The sequence below is a fragment of the Rhipicephalus microplus genome, chromosome 3 (assembly GCF_043290135.1).
Source record: "Rhipicephalus microplus isolate Deutch F79 chromosome 3, USDA_Rmic, whole genome shotgun sequence".
NCBI classification, from domain to species: Eukaryota; Metazoa; Arthropoda; class Arachnida; order Ixodida; family Ixodidae; genus Rhipicephalus; species Rhipicephalus microplus.
In genome coordinates this window covers 87,588,355-87,609,077 of record NC_134702.1, presented here as the reverse complement: position 1 = coordinate 87,609,077, position 20,723 = coordinate 87,588,355, and the positions used below count along the sequence as shown (strand labels likewise).

General features: G+C 42.7%; 2 protein-coding genes across 2 annotated transcripts; both read right to left on the bottom strand.

Moving 5' to 3' along the window:
- Positions 1–3,125: 3,125 nt before the first annotated feature.
- LOC119172689 (uncharacterized) lies at positions 3,126–4,817 on the bottom strand. Its single transcript, XM_037423842.2, has 3 exons — positions 4,764–4,817; positions 3,615–4,308; positions 3,126–3,256 (listed from the first exon to the last, which is right to left on the bottom strand). Coding segments are annotated over exons 1-3 (699 nt in total). The 5' UTR covers positions 4,767–4,817; the 3' UTR covers positions 3,126–3,254.
- Positions 4,818–17,578: 12,761 nt separating this feature from the next.
- On the bottom strand, positions 17,579–19,107 carry LOC119172700 (uncharacterized). The gene is made up of 3 exons (XM_037423854.2): positions 19,068–19,107; positions 18,059–18,635; positions 17,579–17,701 (listed from the first exon to the last, which is right to left on the bottom strand). Coding segments are annotated over exons 1-3 (582 nt in total). The 5' UTR covers positions 19,071–19,107; the 3' UTR covers positions 17,579–17,699.
- Positions 19,108–20,723: the final 1,616 nt, after the last annotated feature.

Here is a 20,723-nt window from a genome sequence, read left to right as displayed (position 1 = left end):
CTTAACGCTAGCGCGTAAAAATTGCCCATGTGTCTTCTCGTCGTTCCTTGGTGAATACTAACAGTCAACCCCTGTGGCATATACGCGCATACCATCGGCACATACCCGCCCTTGGGCATGCGCCGCTGTCTGGCGGGAAGTGTTTGATGACGTGTGCGACGGGATTGTGACACTATTCATGTCTAATCATCTTGCCCTCCCATGCTAATTTTGATTCACGCCAAGTTAAGGAGGTAACCACGAGAGCAGCCAAACGCAGCCGGCTAGATAGATAGATAGATAGATAGATAGATAGATAGATAGATAGATAGATAGATAGATAGATAGATAGATAGATAGATAGATAGATAGATAGATAGATAGATAGATAGATAGATAGATAGATAGATACGCTAATAGTCGCCAAAGTTCACTAAAAAAAGCTTCGCATCTAATACTCTGCCCTTGTTAGAACAAGATTAAGAGTAATTTCTAGCGAAACGATGGTCCAAATTCTCATGAATTTTGTCTCCGCTCGCTAAATGGCGTCACTGCCAGATTTAGCAATGCCATTCCAGATTACAAATGCATACTGAAGTTTAGAAAGACAATTAGTGGTGTAGAAATTGTGGAAGGATGCAGGAGAACTGAATTCTCGAGCGATTCTGAAAACACTGCTAAGACAACGAATGTCTCGCAAGGGGTCCCGTTTAGTGTGAACAAAAAAATTCAGCATGCTATCTCAAAAAACACAAAGATCACTGAATTTATAAACCTTCCCTATTGCAAAAAACGGCATCCCCAGCGTGATGCCAGTACGTTTTTTGACACTGGTACGAGCTGAAAACACTAGTACACGGTGGTATTTAGTGGTAATTCGCTGTGCGCACTGGGAAACAGCTGTCGCGCACTGTTAGGGGCGCTGGCTTAACGTACTGTGATATGGTGCACACTAGAAAGCGCTGGAAGCGCTGGAATTTTCACTGGAAAGCGCTGGTGAATACTGGAGCACACACTGTTTCTATCAGCGCAGCGTGCATCATCATGTAGCGTGTGCCGTGGTATGTTTTGGTGTCATTGATAATAAAACGCTTGATTCGATGACAAGGAGAGACGCTACCATAACAAATCCCTAGCACACGTAATTTTTGTGACGTACGTACGTATCGCGGCAATTAATGCACCTTTTTTTCGCATGCCCATGCGTATACTGGCCCTATTCGCATCAGCCGTGTGCTGCTGTAGCGATTCCACGTTGCAGCGTTTATAAGCCTAGTGCCGGTGGCGTCAGTGTACATGCTACAGGTGCTTTTTCCTTCATGTAAGCACAATTCAAATGTGTAAGAATGACAGTAAGGTACATTTTAGACATCCCTGAGCCAAAATCAACCATTCCTCTGCGTGTGCGGTGCCCGCAGAAGAAGCGACAACAATCGATGTGTCGTACTTTCAGCGATGCAGGCTGTGACGGAAAGCTTCCTTCCGAGAGCAGCAGCCGGTACTTGTATGACTTGTATGTATTAACACGCAATTTGGAGTTGGTATTTTGGTACGCCTTAGTAAACTAACAAACTAGCACACTTTTTCAGTGGATTGAATTAGTAATTTCTTCGGCGGTTTTTTTTTGTTGCATGTATCACTATAACTGCAAAGTATGTAATTTGGCACGCCAGATGTATACTGCCATACCGTCGCATGCGCGAAAAAAAAAACTCAATATTCATTTGTGTGCGTGCATATGTACCGAACAAGTCACTTTAAATCATCTGTACATGTTGACCAGTGGCAAGTGCGAGAAGCGACTATAAAGGAGTAAAATATCGGCAGCAAGCCGACAATTCGTGGCTGTTCCTCCAGTCAATTTGAGAGATTTAAGATGTGGATTCTTTAGTAAACTCTGTGCTCTTGCCAACATACGCACGTGGTGGGCGGAAGCCGTTCGTCACTGTCGAATTAAGATTCAATTGGTATTTGGAAAAGAAAATCGCGTCAATCTTGACTGTGTGACTTGTAAACATGTAAACGTATTCTTTGGATAAATAGTCATTTTACAACCCAGCAAACGTGTTGTGGCACGGTGTATAGGGTAGAGTACTGGGTTCGGAAGCAAGAGGTGGTAAGTTCAAATCCAGTCAGACGTTTTTTTAAAAAAATTTTTTCTAAAGTGAATGCGTGTTCCATGGCTTCTTTTACCTATATATTTTTTTATTTATGGCCAATGAGCATACCCCGTTTTAGCACTGTGAAGCCACTTTGCGCAGTGTACCCAGCGCCTCGCTGGTACTGTGACCCTGTCGCTAGGGCGTCCAGTACCAGTGCAATGCTGGGTCTTTAATCAGGCATGGTGCTGGACGCTGGTACCCAGTCGTGCTGGTTTTAGCAATAGGGTCACATTATGAAATGGCATTGACCGGCATGTAAATAACATGAAGAAGCCAGTAGCTTCATCTCGCTCTCTTATTTAACTTATTTATTTTATTCAGTATGGTATCCTTATACGGTGTGTGCATATGGTGGATTGTCTTCAGAGTGGCAGCTAGATATTAGTGAGTCAGTGTTTCACCACGAAACGAGTTTAAAATTGCCCCGGAGTGGTCCCGTGCCTCATACCTGACACAAGCCCGGGTATGCGGGACAACGAGTGGCTACTGGTGCCACGCAAAGCACCAATTATCTGTCAAGCTCAGCCTAAAATTGCTGCCAGCTCAGCAACGATAGCGACGTCCCTTTTAGTATAAAGCGAGGCCTCGCAGTGTAAGAGGTGTATAGAGGAGAATGAAGATGTTCGCAACGATGATGCCACATCAACATACTCTCCTAACTCCATCACAGAAGATATTGTCACAGTTCATTCTCTTCCTTGGGCCAGCAAATACTATTTTACATTTGATAAATATTCAGAAATAGCCACATATTTTCTCACAAGTTCAGTAGATGAAGACTCCTACCAAAGATCTTTGATGAAAAAAAAAAGCCCCGGTGTAACCCTGTTGTAGTGGCAACTGCAGTCTCATGATCTGAATTCCACAAATGAGATGCGGGTATATTCTGTGCACTCTCAATTTGTCACAGTAAGGAAAGGGCTTTACATCTTTGTGTTGGCAAAAGCATGCCCACATTCAAACCATCAAAAATGAAACAAAATGTTGACAAACTCAAGTAAACGAATTTATTTCTATTGATGTGGCTTCCAACGGTCGCTGATGCGCCAATCATGAGACAGCCGCAACAATTTAGTTCATCATTGTCCATCTTCTTGCAACAGGAGAAATTGTTTCTGCAAAAAACAACAGAAGGATATTACATATGTGCAAAAAAGAGAACAGCCAATTTAATCCACCATATGAATTCTGGCATACTCCATGAGGTTAAACGTTCAAAGAGTGGGGTCCCTATGCCTATAAAGCTCGCAGTCATTGCAAAATATCTGGTGTTACCAGCAGAAGTTGCATTAAAATTCATTAAAATGAAAGCAAGAAATCAAGATTAATAGTTGAAAAGTTCCTTCAAATGCAAATTTCTATTTCAAAATGAATGCCATCTGAGGACGCCGCCGTCTAAAGAACCACCCGATCGAAACAACTGGATTAGTAAACGCTGCTGCAATTAGAAAGTAACAAAGATCGTATGCTTACACTTCTTGCGGAGAAGTGCGCTGTAGTGGTAGGGAGTGCCTAGACCATAGGCGTAGTTTAGGCCATAGCCGAGAAGACCTTGGCCGAACCCGTAGTGGCCAGCGCCGTAACCGAGGCTGCCAACGCCATAGCCATATACTGGAGTGGCATGGTAGGCAGCGACCGCTGGGGTAGCGTGGGCAATCGTGGCGACAGCTGGGGCGTGGTGGACGGTGGTAGTGGCAACTGCTGGGGCGGCGTGGATGGCAGCGACAGCTGGTGCAGCAGCGTAGGTGGCAACGGGGGCAGCGGCGACGGTTGCGACTGGAGCGGCGTGGGCAACAGCGTAGGAGGCAACTGGGGCCGCAGCCACGGTAGCAACTGGAGCAGCATGGGCAACAGTGGCGACGCGGGTCACAGCTGGAGCAACAGCGTAGGAGGCAACTGGAGCAGCAGCCACGGTAGCAACTGGAGTAGCATGGGCAAGAGTTGCGACGCGGGTCACAGCTGGAGCAACAGCGTAGGAGGTAACTGGGGCAGCAGCCACGGTAGCAACTGGAGCAGCGTGGGCAACAGTGGCGTAGGAGGCAACTGGAGCAGCGTGAGCAATGGTGGCCACGGCTGGAGCAGCAGCCAAGCCAACACTGTAGCCGGTAGTGCCGACAAAACCAGCGATAGTGCTGGTGGCGAGAGCCAGAAGAATGCAGGCACGGATCTGTTAGGCAATAAAAGCGTCTTACAAGGATGACCACGGACATCAAAGTTGTATGCAAAAAAAATTGCACGTTTTTTTTGTTTTCACAATTTATCCGCTAAGAAACTGCTTCAGTGAGAATTTATGTGCAATCAAGGGGTTTTCTTTGCAATGCTATCCAAGTTCTATATATTTATGAAAAAAAAAACACCTGAGCTGCACCTGTAATCATAATTTTGCACTGTTTGACATTCACTAAGATTCTACGTAAAGTACCGGCAGGTGATTTTCATGAATCAGCTACAGCTCTAGCACAGAATGCACTACTTTGGCCTGAAAATAATATTGTGATGGTCTCGATTGCGAAAAATAGATAAGCATAAGAAAATAACCTCTGTAAGTTCTCAATGAGGCCACTGATAAATACCTGTGGCCTAGTGCACCAAGTAGGAGTTAGGATATCAGACTTTACTTACCATCTTGAGCTTACAGCTTCTTTTGTGTTAACTGCTGGTGTGTGCTTCCTCCACGGTCGCTTTTATACCCGAACGATCCATGCTTATTTATGCACCGAAGTAAGCTAAATAAAAAAAGTATGACCCTGCATATCCAGTATCTTATAGCGCCTCGACATGACCACTTGCCAAGATAAAAACGGAGGAACGCATTTCGAAAAATAATGAGGTTCGACGCAGATAACAGTCTACTTGGAACTATTCCTGCGTTTTTTTATTGTTTTACGTATTGATGCAGACGTCGACTCAGACAGATGTTCCATGTTAATTTTCGAGGCTAGAATAACAATGCTATGCAATTCATGCACTAAGGTTATAATAGCGCCAAGAGGATGAGTGTAAGGAAAACGCGGGCGTGGCTCCCTTTTCCTGGCAGATAATCACTACCAGTATTAGCATCTTTCCACGGGCTTTTCGCACATGGTGTGTCTTTAATTTAAGCGTAAAAGGGTAAGTAGGTTTATAACAGTACCTGTAATAATTCATAATTATGGCAGCAACACTCGCAGTATCATTGGTGCTGAAGTTCGAGAAATTTTTGTAGTGCAATTGTCTATAAACACGTCAAAACTTTAACAATGTTTTGCGATATCGACAGAGACCCAGTAAAGACAATTATCTCTGAATGCTGATTTGTTCAATTGTATTTCAGAAAAGCGATGATGCAATTATATTGTCTTATACAATCGTGAAAAAGTAATGGTGAGGATCACCACTGCACGCCCAGTTCCATACCTCATTTGTCCTGCTTGGGCACTTGCATCCGGGCAGGATCACCTTAACGAAAGTGAGTTTGAGCCAAGGCTAGCCAATATGGGCTTGCCAGAAATCATAAATGCTGAACATGAACAGAACAAAACTACTCTAATGTTCATAACTATCATGAGGCAATCACATAAGCGTTGTCCGTATCTGGTTTGTGCTTTGAGCTCTTGATACGTTGGACCGCAAATCACGCTATGGGTGTTTTCCTACTACTGCAACTGTCAGAAATTCGTCTTCCCTGCCTGTACTGCTTCCTTGTCTGCTGTGAAGACTGGGATAATATACGCATTAGATATTTATCATCTTTTAGTCTCTGTTTTGCTCACGTTTCCCGCAAGCTGGGGTTCCTATACCCTGAGGTAACTAACTGCCAGTGATATGTTTTTATTTATGCTATTGGACAAGTAGGTAATTTATTTTAGAAGTTTTTACTTTCACTCTGATGGTATTTGCCGACAAACTGCAAGATGACTCCACTAAGATTGTGGTGTGAAAAAGAACCACAGATACATAAAGCACATGCTTTCAGCTCTTTAATATCTCTAAAACGTGTCTTTTGAGCTTGAAAGCTATCTACTTGGTCCGAATCCGGCTGGAATGGCTACTAAGTGTTAGAACCAACCCTTTTTTTTGGTTATGCCCAGGTGTTTGTTAGCAAACTTGTTCTTCAATCTGTGGCGAAATGCTGACTGCAGTACTAAAATTTTTCTTTTAATGTAGCGAATGCGACTTGCAAATAATCAACAATAATTTGTCATGCTTACTAATTCGATAACATGAATTGGGCAGCAGTTCGTTATTTAGAGTAGCCTGCTGACTTTATCAAACTGTGTTGAAATGAATAATTGCCGACCAAGAGGAAGTAAGGAAATAGACATCAGCAAGTGAGTATTCCTGCAAAAAATTAACTTAGAAGCGTTTGTATTGTTGGGCTGCATAAAAGCACCGCCATCGACGATGCCAACAGCAGTCGTAGAGCCAGCGTATAGCGACCAAATGCGGTCTCCTAGGAGCCAGTAGAAAAATAGAGAGGCAAGGGAAATACATGTAGGTTAACAAGGCTGTAGTCTATTTCATACCCAGCGTTGTGCGAGAAATATGGGATTAAACAAATGTAGGAATGAACAAAAAAAAAACAGTGGACCACAACTACGCCATCATGCATAGCACGTTCATGACACACAGTAAGAACGCTTGAAGCTTTGATGTGTCGCAGAGTACGGTTTTATATCGACTCTCTTGGATGAAGTAAACTGCAACCAATGATAATAAACAAGACCTGAAAAGACTGGCCGTGCGCTTCGAGTCGGCAAATTGTCATTCCGGTGAAAACTGGGTGCATTCTTCATACAAAGATTTCAAAAAAACGGTGACACGTCAGTCTTCATTGCGAAGACAGGCTGTGGATTCATCTGAAACTCACATCAGTCGTTCCGATTTGCTTTTTGTTTTGGAATTTTACAGTGCTGCCTTTATTTTCCGTCAGTGGAGTCTGATAACCAACTTTCTATGAATACGAAACGGTGCTTATGATGGTTACAGAATTTCACCGGCGCTTTCATCGCTTCTGCTTCTTTTTGGTTCTTCTAGTGTAACGCGTTGGCTACAGGAGGTGAGGGTGACGACAGTAATAGAAGCTATTAGGCGAAGACAAGTCTGAGGATCCGATGAAGAAGCCGATTGTGGGTATGGTCAACATTGGGTGCTTGTAGGGCGGGGACGTCTCTTTCACTTTCCGACAATGCCACCGGCCTATCAATGTGTTGAGTCATCCTTTGCCATCTGTTTGAATATGGACTGGTCTATTTTATTATTGAACAGTTACTTGATTAAGCTTCATGTGATCCATGCCAGTATGGAGATGTCATGGCAGTTTTCGGCAATATTTGTCTTTGTGAGGCATTGTACATGAGAGCGAATCACCTGTTCCTGTTACGCCTGATCACAGTGAAGTGTGATGACCACGATTCCAGCTGCTGCTATTTCATACCATCGGCTTCGCAAGGTTTTAAAATGAAGTCAAAATAAAAGGAAATACCGGAGATCCGACACATTGCGGGTATTCGTTTTACATGAAGCAGCTCTCTTTGCTGTACGTTTCGGCTTTGAGTTTAAGCTTTACGAGTTCAATAGACGTGCCTTTGTAAATAAAGCTGTTTTGGGCACATCGTGCGTATGCACTAGGTGGGACGTCTACATTGACATTCATCATTAACATATCGTTCGTGGTATGTCAACACTGATGCCATTACGTGGATGTCAGTTTTAAGTTCGAAGTATTTTGGAGACCAGGCTGTCATGTGCCGCCAGATGCTGTCATCCTCGTGTTTTGTCACAGCTTGGTGTAATGCAGGAAGAGTGACCCATATTAATGGCACTTGCTCGCTCCAGGAAAGCCTTTTTTTTTCTTTTTCTTCGAGCACCTTCATGGTCGTACTCACACAAGTAAATGAAAAAAAGAAGTGATGAAAGAAACAACCTCAGAGAAACATGAAAGGCTGCCCAGCTCAGCGCTTTCATTCAGCTTGACACAGCCATTGAAAGCTGCTCAATATTTTTATTGCGATATTGCGATATATGAACAATCTCGGCGGGATTTCACCACTGCCTATGACGTCGACGTCGGTGTCATGCACCATATACGTATACGTATTTGTGTATAAGAAAACACAAGATAGTAAAAAAATCCAGAAAGAAGACTCCGGCACGCCGAATTGAACGTGGGACCTCCGCGTGGCGAATGCGAGGCGTTAAAAACTGAGCCACCAAGGGAATCTCCTTCAAAGTTAAAATGGCTATATATTTATATCTACCACTTTTACCGCTGTTGGCGGGCATCTCTGGAGGCAATTTTTGTGTTTCAAGCATTATCAGCGAGATGGCGAAATGAGTGTGTGGCGGCTGTCGTGTCTCATGCGTACTTTGGCCCGCTGAGAGAAGAAGAGGGGACGATTTCGCACGCACCCTTATCTCCCGGTGGGGACGATCATACGCCTTGGCTGGTGTAAGACTTGCGCTGGAAGGATTCTGTTGTAGTTACGGGGCACACGAAGGTCACTGCAATCGTTGCACAGCCTCCGTTTGCGAAAAGGGCGCGCTTTCCAGACACAGCAAAGTAACAACTGAGACGCAACTTATGTAACTGAGTAACAACTTATTCACGTTCATCTCTACCAGTGAGCACGTTTTCTGCGTCATTTGTGCGTGAGAAACGCGAAGAATGTTTCGATCTGCTTGTCATTATGCACGTGTCCTTCCAATTTGTTGCTCTCGCGTTCATTGCTTCACCTTTGCGGCAAAGGTGTGACTTTTTTTTGTCATTGAGGCATAACGTAGGCCACAGTTTGATTCCTATTTCACATGCGATTCTGATCCCGGCTGCGGCGGCTGCATTTCCGATGGAGGCGGAAATGTTGTAGGCCCATGTGCTCCGATTTGGGCGAAATTTCTCAGGTGGTCGAAATTCTCGGAACCCTCCACTACGGCGCCTCTCATAATCATATGGTGGTTTTGGGACGTGGAACCCCACATATCAATCAATCAATCAACATGTGATTCTGCACATATCATAAGCGGCATTCGTGAGGTTATCATTTTGCGATCAAGCAATGGTTTAATAGAGATTGCTCAGTCATAAAATAACTTATGTAATAATGTTTACTTAACTGCTATTAAAGTGGAGCAAGCACTGGAACCCCAATGAAGTTACACCAACCAAATAGCGTAAAGATTTCTTTCAAAAAAGTTCCAAGATATGGTACGGTTCGGTTGTAGAAAACTTTACTTCCATGTAAAATGCCTGGTTTAATTCGTGCTGGGCTCATCTTTTTTTATTATTCACTTTTGTTTGGTCAAGCTGACGCCGCATCTTTTTGATGCCATTCCATTTGATATTGAAGGTGTTCTCACCATTACTGGGTAGACGTAAAATGTGAAAGACCTGTGGCGCATACCCGCAAGCCGTGGGTCATAGTGTACAGGTATGTGCCACACGTCTCTGGAGAAAAAGTGTTTCGTCACGTACACACCGGTATTCCCGCGTTATTCAAGTGATTACCAGCAGTGAGCTCAGACCCTGAAGTGCAACTGGCACTCCTGGACCAGCCCGGCTGGCGGCGCATTTCATGCAGTGAAGCCTTGTACTTGAGGCACCACCCATCTAGCTCTTTAGCAAACTCCTTCCTTTTAAACCCAATAGATGTATTCAATCAATCATTCATTCATCCAATCATTTATTCAATCATTCATTCATGCATTTATTATTACCAGCAGTGAGGTTCCTCATACATATATACCGTTTTATCCCACTTTCGGTCAGTATACCTATTCGAGAAAGCGACCAAAAGAGCATTCAGACGTAGATAGATTGGTAGATTTGTAGGTAGAAACAATGAACGTGCTTCTGATTTGCGAAGAAAGGCTTTGCGTTTATTATATCAACGACATGCTGTGCTTGTGAACAACACATTAACTGCAGCATGCTTTTTTCGAAAGAATCTAGTCTCTTGGGTTCTGCCAGTACTGCTCTTACACAGTAAATGGAATTGAGTTTTCGCAGTGATAGGTCTTTTATGGAAAACTATTTCTTAACGTGAACATGTTTGTATGCCGCTTTGTCGTTTCCGTTGGGAAGACACATCTGTTGAAGAGCTCGTGGGCTTCTCAGGGAAAATTTTAGGAATAGCTAATCTGGTTCACACGATCAGTCAGTTTATCTATAGTGTCCACTATTTCAGAATATAGGAGCGCGATCCGATCACCACAACACCAATACCTCATGCCTGTTTGAGGGGGGGGGGGGCACGTCTTTTATACCCCTCAATTGCGCAGCTATGACGTCGTCTTGAAGAAGATGCACAGGGTGGTGTCATGCTGAAGAACTGCGCGATATTCTCGTCACAGGGCAGAGCAGTCTTACTTTTGTTGATTGTACGCACGTCTGCCAAATGGGCCAGAAGTGCACAATAGAAAAGCGCACACTTTCACACATTTGAGGCAAAAATAAGAAACTGCCTCTTGGATTTGAGAATCTCGGTGCTTTGTAACATAAAGAAATTCCGATGAAATTGCAGATCCGCATAAAAGCACTACAATATGTGGTGGTAGTGGCACATTAAGAAAAACACTCTACATAAAGAGATGAAAAAACTAAGTCGTCTGATTAGTAATGCGTCCGTACCAGCTCTACTAATTCTCAGTTCTACTTCGCAATGGCGTAGCAAGCGGGAGCTTTGGGGCTTCACCCCTCTCCTCTCCGATGCCATCACTCTTTCTTCCGTTGCCACAGATAGTTGTGCAGTTTTTAAAAATGTCCAGAGTTGGTGTTTTAATAACGATGAAGACGAATAAAATAAGAGCTCGAAAAGCGGGTTTGGCTTACAGAGGTTCTGCAAAGCCGCTGAATCCGACGTCTCCCCGACATTTCACAGCTGCAAGTTTTACAGAAGCATGAAATTGGTGTTTAATTTTAGATGAATTATCGAAAAAAAAGGCAGGGTGTTATGTATGAGGCGGCACCACAAGCGCCTGCAGTTGATGAAGAGATGATAAGCATGAAGGCTCTCTGAAAAGGTCTAGTTTATTATCGAGAGACGCGCTTTCTATGACCTTGACCAAAAACGCTGGTACAGAAGTATAGGAAACAGAGTGTCGGCGAGCGTCACAATTTTATCAACAGGTGGGAGCGTGGAAGAGAAAGGGACATACAGCAGACATAACAGAGGGCCTATGCCACACCACGGAATGCGGAATGACCTCCGCAAAAGTTTCGTCCTAAACCACGCTCTTCATAGGCCATTTCGAAATACGTCGGGGCCTCAACGATTACGTCGCAAAGCCAGACGGCATGGAGAAATCAGAATGGTTTCCCGTATTTCGTGATACGATATAAGCCTCCAGGGCATAGTTTGAAGTTCAAGGAAGAAGGGAGCTTGCAAAAAATGGAAGGATGAGGAAGGAGTGGGAAGGAATCAAATTGATAAGCGCTAGCGTACAGTGCGATTTGAAGCGATAACTGGTCCGCGTTTTAAATAAGCAAGAAAAGTGCAAAAAAAAAAACGCTAAAGAAGGTTGGTGTTATATACGGCGATATATATTTACTTAAGACAGAAAGACGACATGAGGATAGCCCTCTTAGGGTGATAGCCCTCCTGAGCTATAATAGATTCAATAACAACAAGAAGGTCTCTTCCCTTGAGTAATGCGGCGATTAAGCGCGGTCAAGTGGGCTCGCATATACTATGACGCCCCGCGCTTTAGCGTCTGTGCGTCAAAAGCCACGGTCGGCTAGTAAATGTGAGCATGACTGCTGAACTGTAGTTCTCGGGCTAATATCCTGGTCGTGGTGGAGGCATTTACTATGTAGGAGGAGAATGCTTCAGGCTAGTGCACTTCAGTTTAGGTGGATGTTAACGAGCACCACAAGCTCCAAATTTTAGAGGTGAAGCTCCTTAAGCCGTGGGTCTTGCATCCACGATGTATGTAGTAGTCGTAGTAGTAGTAGTAGTAGTAGTAGTAGTAGTAGTAGTAGTAGTAGTAGTAGTAGTAGTAGTAGTAGTAGTAGTAGTAGTAGTAGCAGCAGCAGCAGCAGCAGTAGTCGTAGTAGTACGCAGCCACTTTCACGGCCGGAGAAGTGGAGCAGCATGCGCGCACTCTTTTCAGTCGAAGAGGAAACCCACGCACGTTAATCCTAAGCAAAAAGATCGTTGTTTCTAATGAAGTAACTTACAGAAACGAGTACCCGTGACTAAATCTGAAATAAAATTTGCCTTGAACTTGATCTTTACTTAAAAAAAAACTAGCAACAGAAGGACGCACTTTGAGCACTATCTGACCATGAAAGGCACCGAAGGCACCCGCTGGCCGTAACCTCCTTGGTTTTAGCGAGGTTGGGCAGCAGTGCCATGAACTAGCGGCGGGGAAAGTTGGAAACAAAATACGACACGCAGGCCGTAAGAAAGTGCGCGTGTGCTGTTATTTTACTACGGCCGGGCCACCTCTCGTCTAGTTTTTTGAACGTCCGCTCGATGGCGGTATTTCTATATGGTGAATATATGATGCGAAGATGCCAGATGGACGGACGGATGGACAGATAGACGGAGGGACGGATGCACAGGCGGATAGACGCATGGATGGACGCATTATTGGACGCATGGATTGTCGCATGTACAGACGGAAGCAACAACTAATGGACGGACGATAGAGGTGCGGACGAACTGATAGACGCTTTACCCCTCTCATCACCATGCACTCCGTGGATGTGCTGCTATTCTTATGTAGCCCTCTACAATGGCGTACAATTTAGTCATATCGCTGCCCGCGACGTTAAATAAAACAAGCTATCATGTGGTGCGTTTTCCGCTTCTCATTTTCATCATTTCTATCTTTTATCACTCTTTACCCTTTCCTCAGTGTATAACAGCGAACCGGATAATTTTTTTTTCTATTCCACGATCTGCTTCGCACTCAACTTCTCCCTCTCTCTTTTTAATCACTAAGTAATCACTAGCCGTAAATGGTCCCCTGAGTTACTCATCAAGGCAATTTCATCAGCGAACAGCAGGTTACTAAGATGTTCTCCATCAACTCTTATCCCAAACTCTTCCCATTCTAGGGCCCTGAAGACCTCCCGTGAACACGCAATGAATAGCATCGGAGAGATTGCTTTCCCGGCTTCACATCCTTCTTTATTGGAATTCTGTCACTTTCGTTATGAAAAACTATGATGGCTGTGTATTCGCTGTAATTTTTTTCCATTACGTTTATGTAGAGTTCGTCGATGCCCCGATTCCATGGTGCCCGAATTACTGTTGATGTCTCAACTGAGTCAAATGCCTTCTCCTAATAATTGAAAGATAAAATATATATGTCGATTGTAATTAGCGCATTTCTCTATTCCCTGATTGATAGTATGAATTTGGTCTATTATGGAGTACCCTGTTTGAAATCCTGCTTGGTCTTTTGGTTGATTTAACTGTACTGTCCTGTTTATCCTAATAACTATTATTTTTGTATATAGTTGGTAGAGAATGAACAGTAAGCTCATCGGCCTGTAAATTTTCAACTCCTTGATGTCTCCTTTCTTGTGAATTAGGATGATGTTGGCGTTTTTCTAATATTCTGGTACCCTTCCCGTCAAGAGACACTTCGTATATAAGGTGGCTAATTCTTCAAGCACAATTTCTCCACCATAATTCAGGGGGCTCATGGTTACCTTATCCTCGCCAGCGGCTTTGCCTCTTTACAATACTTCTAGGGCTTTCTTTACTTCCCCTGACGTTACTAGTAGGATGCCAAAGTTTCTTGGAATATTACTGTTTCTCTCGATATCATCGTGATTGTTTTGGCTTCTGTACAGCTCTTTGTAAAACTCTTCCGCCACCTCGACTATCTTATCCATACTAGTTATGACATTGCCTTCCTTGTTTCTAATGCATACATCCAATTTTTGCATATGCGTAAGATTGCCTTCGCAGCTTTTAGGCTTCTGCCGCTTTTCGCAGCCTGCTCAATTCTCTCCATGTTATACCTTGTGATATCATATGCCTTTCACCTATTGATTAACTTCGAATTCTCGACTAGCTCTTTATTGTCGGTTGAATTCGAGGCTTTCATAATTCGTCATCTCTTATGAGATCTTTTGTCTCCTGAGAAATTTCTCCTGAGCGTCCTGTCTAGTGACCGCACAGACTTTTATTGCACAATATTTGATTATACTAGTAATATTATCGTTCATTGTGTCAACGATAACATCGATTAACTCATTAGAGCCTTGAATCTATTCTGAAACAAAACTCTGAGTTCCAATACTCTCCCTTTCATCGCTAGCTCAGTAATTGGCATCTAAGGCATAAATTTGTCTTTGCTAATTTAACGCTGGATGTATATCAAGCTCTTACCAATATTTTGTCATGCAACAGATCTTGCCAACTACATTTTGTACAATGCCTCGGTGCGCGCACTGAATGAAGTCTATTTTATTTTTAGTTTCACCATTAGGATTTCGCCACGTCCACTTGCGGTCAGTCTGTTTTTTGAGGAATGTATTCAAGATCTGCAAGTTCTTACAATCTGGGAACTCTACTAACCCTATCCTGGCATTTCTAGAGCAGATGCCATAATCCCCCATTGAATGATCTCCGGCCTGTTTTTGCCTTCTTTGGCAATAAATTGCCCATCAAAATGTTATACTGTGTTTTTTCTTTATTATTGGCTGAAACCACGTCTTCATATAAGCGTTCAACCAAATGATCATTAAGGCTCAATGTAAGCGTGCAGTCTTGTACAACCTTCATCTTGTACCTTTTAGTAAGCCTAATTATGATCCTTGCCACCCTCTCGCTGTGGCGGAAGTGTTTTCTATGTTGTCAGTGACATTCTTGTGTATAAGAAACCTCAAGCCTAGTTCTTTTCTGTCAAGTAATCTACGGTAGCATAGAACGTATTCGTTTTTCAGCACTGCATTAGCTTCACAAGTCTTCCCAACTTCGCTGAGTACTACTACAACATCGCATTTCACACCCTCCAATTTCTTGAATAGCACAGCGATGCCAGCCCCACTAGTTAGTGTTCTAGCGTTCATTGTAGTGACTTTGATATTTCAATGGCGGCCTGTTCGGACCCAGAGATACTTAGCACCCTGCGGTGCGTCCCAGATCTGACCACCGCCCTGGAGTGTCGCTTCACCACCGCAGGGGTATGAGGGCCACGGGTTAATTGCTGTATTCATTGAAAAATTTTTATATATATATATATATATATATATATATATATATATATATATATATACATATATATATATATATATATATATATATATATATATATATATATATATATATATATATATGTGTGTGTTTTCACACTCGTTGTTTGGCTTATAGATGGCGCTGACTGTCGCTCCCACTTCTAAATTCACAGATAAACCCAAAAAAGTGGATGGAGGGAGTGCCGCTGTAATAGCTCAGTGGTTAGAGCATCGAACGCGTAACTCGAAGGTCGTAGGTTCGATTCCTGCTTACAGTTGGTAATTTTTTCATCCACTTTTCTTTCTTCTTATTTACATTCCATTAATGTTAATAACTTCCCCTGTACATTCCTTGGCATTACTGTCTGTTATATCTCATTATTATTGTGTTAAAAACACGAAAAAACGAGCCCTTAGGTATACACTTCTTTCCCTTATATATATATATATATATATATATATATATATTTATATATATATATATGTATATATATATATATATATATATATGTATATGCCAAATTTGATCGGACTAATATTGTTTCTCTCGATATCATCGTGATTGTTTTGGCTTCTGTACAGCTCTCTGTAAAACTCTTCCGCCACCTCGACTATCTTATCCATACTGGTTATGACATTATTGTCTGTTAGATCTCATTAATATTGTAGTATTGGGTAAAAAAAGACGCAAAACGAGCCCTTAGGTATACATTTGTTTCCCATATATATATATATATATATATATATATATATATATATATATATATATATATATATATTATTCGAAGTTCTATATTGTTATGGTCTATATAACAACGGCAATCTGTGGGTGCTCGTGTTACGAACTTCCTTTGGTGTCACTATAGTGGAGCTTACCTTTTGCTTAGAATTTGAAACTCCACCAACCACTACGTTTTTTTTTTCGTTAGAGGAATACACACACAATGGTCTAAGTATTTTCCGATTGCTGTTCTAAATAGAAACACTGGTATCGACAACCCTAAAAAGAGTACGCAGTGCCCGAGAACGCATTGACTATATCCCTAGCGCCGCTAGTTCAGAAGAGGTTTCGTTTTGATACTGAAGGGATAAATTTTCAGTTGTTATTCATGTTAGTGTGTCGTCGAGGGGCGCCAGTAACTACTGTCGTTCTTGAGGTAGATTGTGCTATTTGCTCATGGTGGACTTATACAACAATGACTGCATTGTCATCCAGTGACCCAGATAGTGCATTCGGTGATTTAGGGTACATTCAGGGCATAGTGTTAGCCACTCAGTGGAACTGTGTTGACTCGTTCGTATACTGTCCGCTACGGTGAGGCTGGCTTAGTTACTCAGTGTCGGGAGCTTTGTTATCATATTAAAACACTTTAAATTTTTTCTCCGACTCTGATGGGTAGACAGCGTGAACAGGGCACACAAAATAAACTATAAATAGCCCTTTCCCGTTGTCTCAAAGCACTGCCTGTAATATTTGCAGAGCAGATCAAATGCAAATAGTCTGGGTTGCATATTGCAAAAAGCATCAATATTCAATACAGAGAGGTTATGTCGTGAAGGGCCACGAGGAAGAAGAAAACCTTCCTAAAATAATATTTGCAATGTTGAGCACCCTGAGAGCAGTTCCCGACTTTGTAAGGCACCTCACACAACATTTTCGCTTATAAATATTTGTTTTTCTTCTAATTATCATTTAGCATGTGGCCGAGATTGATATATGGTCTTCAACGTTCTAAAGCCATGAAATGATCAAGAGAGACACCGTAGTGAAAAGCTCTGAAAATTTCCACCACCTGAGGTTGTTTAACGTGCACCCAAATCTGAGCACACGGGCCTACAGCATTTGCCATTAGACCACCACGTCGGGCCGACGTAGTCTGGGGAATACTTTGTCAAATGATTGAATGTAAGATATTGCCTGATAAATAGAATAAAATAATTTTATTTGAGTAATTTTAGATGCATTTTGATGAACTCAGTATAAAAGAAGATATGTTGAAAGTTTAACCCATTCCCCTAAGAGAGCCACTATCATTCTAATCCTGGTAAGTATACATAGTGGTGCAATTATTTTACTAAATGTCCGGTTACAGACAACACTTCAAAAAGAAATAACGGAAGTCTCACAAGTTCATTTCCGCATATATGGTGCGGGAATCGTCTGCAGTATTTCTTATACAATGTTAGGAAAGTGTTTTACGCCTTCCTGGTACATATACGTGCTGAATAACCGAGAAACTAACAAATCAAAGCAAATGTAGACAAATGCAAAGAGAACAACTTTATTTCATTTGATGTAGTGTTCAAGCATCGTTGACGTATAAACCAAAGACAGCCGTAATAATTTAGTCCACGATTGCCTCTCTTCTTGCCACTACGAAAGTTGTTTCTGCAAACAAAACAAAAAAAATATTATGGAAGTACAAAGCCGGCATGTTCTTTCAGAATATAGATCGTAAAGCACATTGTGTGAACAAAAGTGTCACAAATCGTTATTCACCTTCGGGCATCAAACTCGCAATTATTAGAAATATTTCCTGTTAGCAGTCTCGCAAAGTGATGTTAAGTTGCACAAATGCGAAAGTTAGCGATGACAATTTGTCAGTGACAAATTTTTTTAAATACGTTTTATATCCAAATAGAAACGTTGCTTGAGAACATGACTGACTTAGGAATACACAAAACAAAAATAACTAAATGACCAAACAATGCGCCTCTTTAGAAGTAACATACCTCATATACTTACATTTTTTTCGGAGGAGGGTGGCGTAGTTCAGAGGAGAGCCAAGACCGTAGCCGTAGTTAAGGCCATAGCCAAGAAGACCATGGCCGAATTCATAGTGGCCAGCACCGTAGCCGAGGGTGCCCACACCATAGCCATACACTGGGGCGGCGTGGTAGGCAGCGACAGCTGGGGCAGCGTGGGCAACGGTGGCAACAGCTGGGGTGGCGTGAACGGCAGTGACAGCTGGGGCAGCAGCGTAGGTCGACACTGGAGTGGCGTGGGCAACAGTGGCAACAGGGGCCAGAGCTGGAGCAACAGCGTAAGAGGCGACTGGGGCAGCAGCCACGGTGGCAACTGGTGCAGCTTGGGCAACAGTGGCGACAGGTGTCACAGCTGGAGCAACAGCGTAAGAAGCGACTGGGGAAGCAACAGCGGTGGCCACTGGGGCGTGGGCAACAGTAGCGTAGGAGGCCACTGGGGCAGCGTGAGCAATGGTGGCCACGGCTGGAGCAGCAGCCAGGCCAACACCGTAGCTAGTGGTGCCAACAAAACCAGCGAAAGCGCTGGTGGCGAAAGCCAGAACAATGCAAGCACGGATCTGTAAAAGAAAACTTGAAGCTTTGGAATGATGGCGACGTACATAGCACCGACATCTTATTCGTAGAAAAGTTTAGAATATTTTTTGTTCCGAAAACTCACCCACTAAGCACACAGGTGAGAAATAATATACGCTGTTCACACTGAGGTGCTTTATTGGAGTGCTCTGAAGCTTACATATTTTATGAAAATATACCTGAGCTGCGCATAGTCAGCCCACCTCACTCTATGTTTTTTTTGAAATCATCTGGATAAGGTATCTTTATTGTTGAAGAAATTCACTTTATTAGCTCCCAAATAAAATTTAGAGTCTCTCCTGAATGCTAGTGTCATAAGTGGGACAACATATTCGTTGAAGGAAGTATATGGGCAAGTAATAAGTTGTTTTGTGCTAGTTCAGAAAGTAGAAAAAGGGGTATCAGAACTTTCTTACCATCTTGAACCTACAGCCACTTTTGTGCGAACTGCTGGTGTGTGCCTCGTCTGCGGTTGCATTTATACCAGCACGAGCTATGCTTATTTATGCACGTAAGTAAGCTAAATAAGAAAAAAAGTTGATGATCTTGCATAGCCGGTACCTTAGGGCACCGGGGCCTGACAGCATGCGAAGCATAAAAATGCAGAAACGCATTTCGAAAATTTATGAGCTTCGACACAATCATCAGTTCAGTAGAGACGTTTTTTGCGGCTTTCGTAGCCTTTTACGTATTGGAAGCCTTATTCTGGGAGGCTCGAAGAAAGATGTTCCGTGTTCATTTTCAAGGATAGAATTACAATGTGATGTGATTTATGCAGAATAGTTATAATAGCCGAGACCAGATGCGTTCACAGAAAACACCCTTGCGGCTGACATTTTATGAAAGATTGTTACTGTCCTTTTTGTCATTACTTGCATGAACGATTTGCATTTGGATGCCTTCATTCTAAGCATGAAACGGCTGGTAATGTATATAACAATGTAGTAATTACATGTAATGTAACTGGTGATAACCACGGAAACTGTATTTGTTCGTCATTAGTGCTACAGGCGAAAATATATATGCTATGGTAGGGATTCAGCATCAGGATGTGTGAAATTTATATTATTTTTGCGGCAGTTCTAGAGACCCAAAAGGCAAGTTCAGATCACTGTATGCTGCTTTATCGATTTTCATTGCACACATACCAACAAAAATAATGAATTACTTTATTGCAATATACGAAATCACCACTGTGGTAAGTTATGACACTGCACGCACATCTCCACCTCATCTGTCTTGAGGTCTTGCGTTGGAGCATGCTTGCCTAAACATAATTGGCTATCGGCCACAAAGGGCTTCTTTAGACTTGCCAGAATATATAAACGCTTGTTGAACATCCCACGAACGAAATGACGAAGGCACTGTGCTTTTCATATTGATCAGGAAGGGAAAAAAGATAAAAGGTTTATTGTCAGTATATAAGTCACTAGCGGTTAGACCTCCTGTCCGGAATACCATTGGCTCTGGCAGCTGCCCGGGCTCGGTGAAACATGGTCTACTTGATGCACTAAGTCTGAACCGGACAGGGCCGCCTCCCTCACGACGAACGTAGGATTGTCATTCGGCGGTACACTGGGAATATTTTGTCACTCTCAGACCATGTGAAATAAAGGGGCCATCTGGGAAAAGAGTTTGCACCGTGCGTGGTTTACCAGAGAGTATATCTTGGAAAACACAGAAGGATTTGGAAACGATGATGATTGTGATTGTCACCACGTGGCATTAGATGCCTTATGTAGTTTAGGATAAGCAGTGACATCATCGTCTCGGACACCTAAGTAGTGCTTCGAGCTTTACTCCGTGCCACAAATACATTAATGGACGTTGTCTCGCTGCTACAACTGCCAGAAATTAGTACTCACTGTCCATACACCTTTCTTGTCTACTGGGGCCACTTGGGCAATGTCATCACTAAAGATTTATTTGTTTTTTTTTCTCCGTAGCTCAAGCGTTCTTCGCAACCTGCCCTTCTATGTCGGGAATTGACTAGCAGTGAAGTATTATTTTTTTAAGACTGAATAGGCAGAATATTTTTCGGAGAAAATTCCTCGCAATGATATTATCTGTTA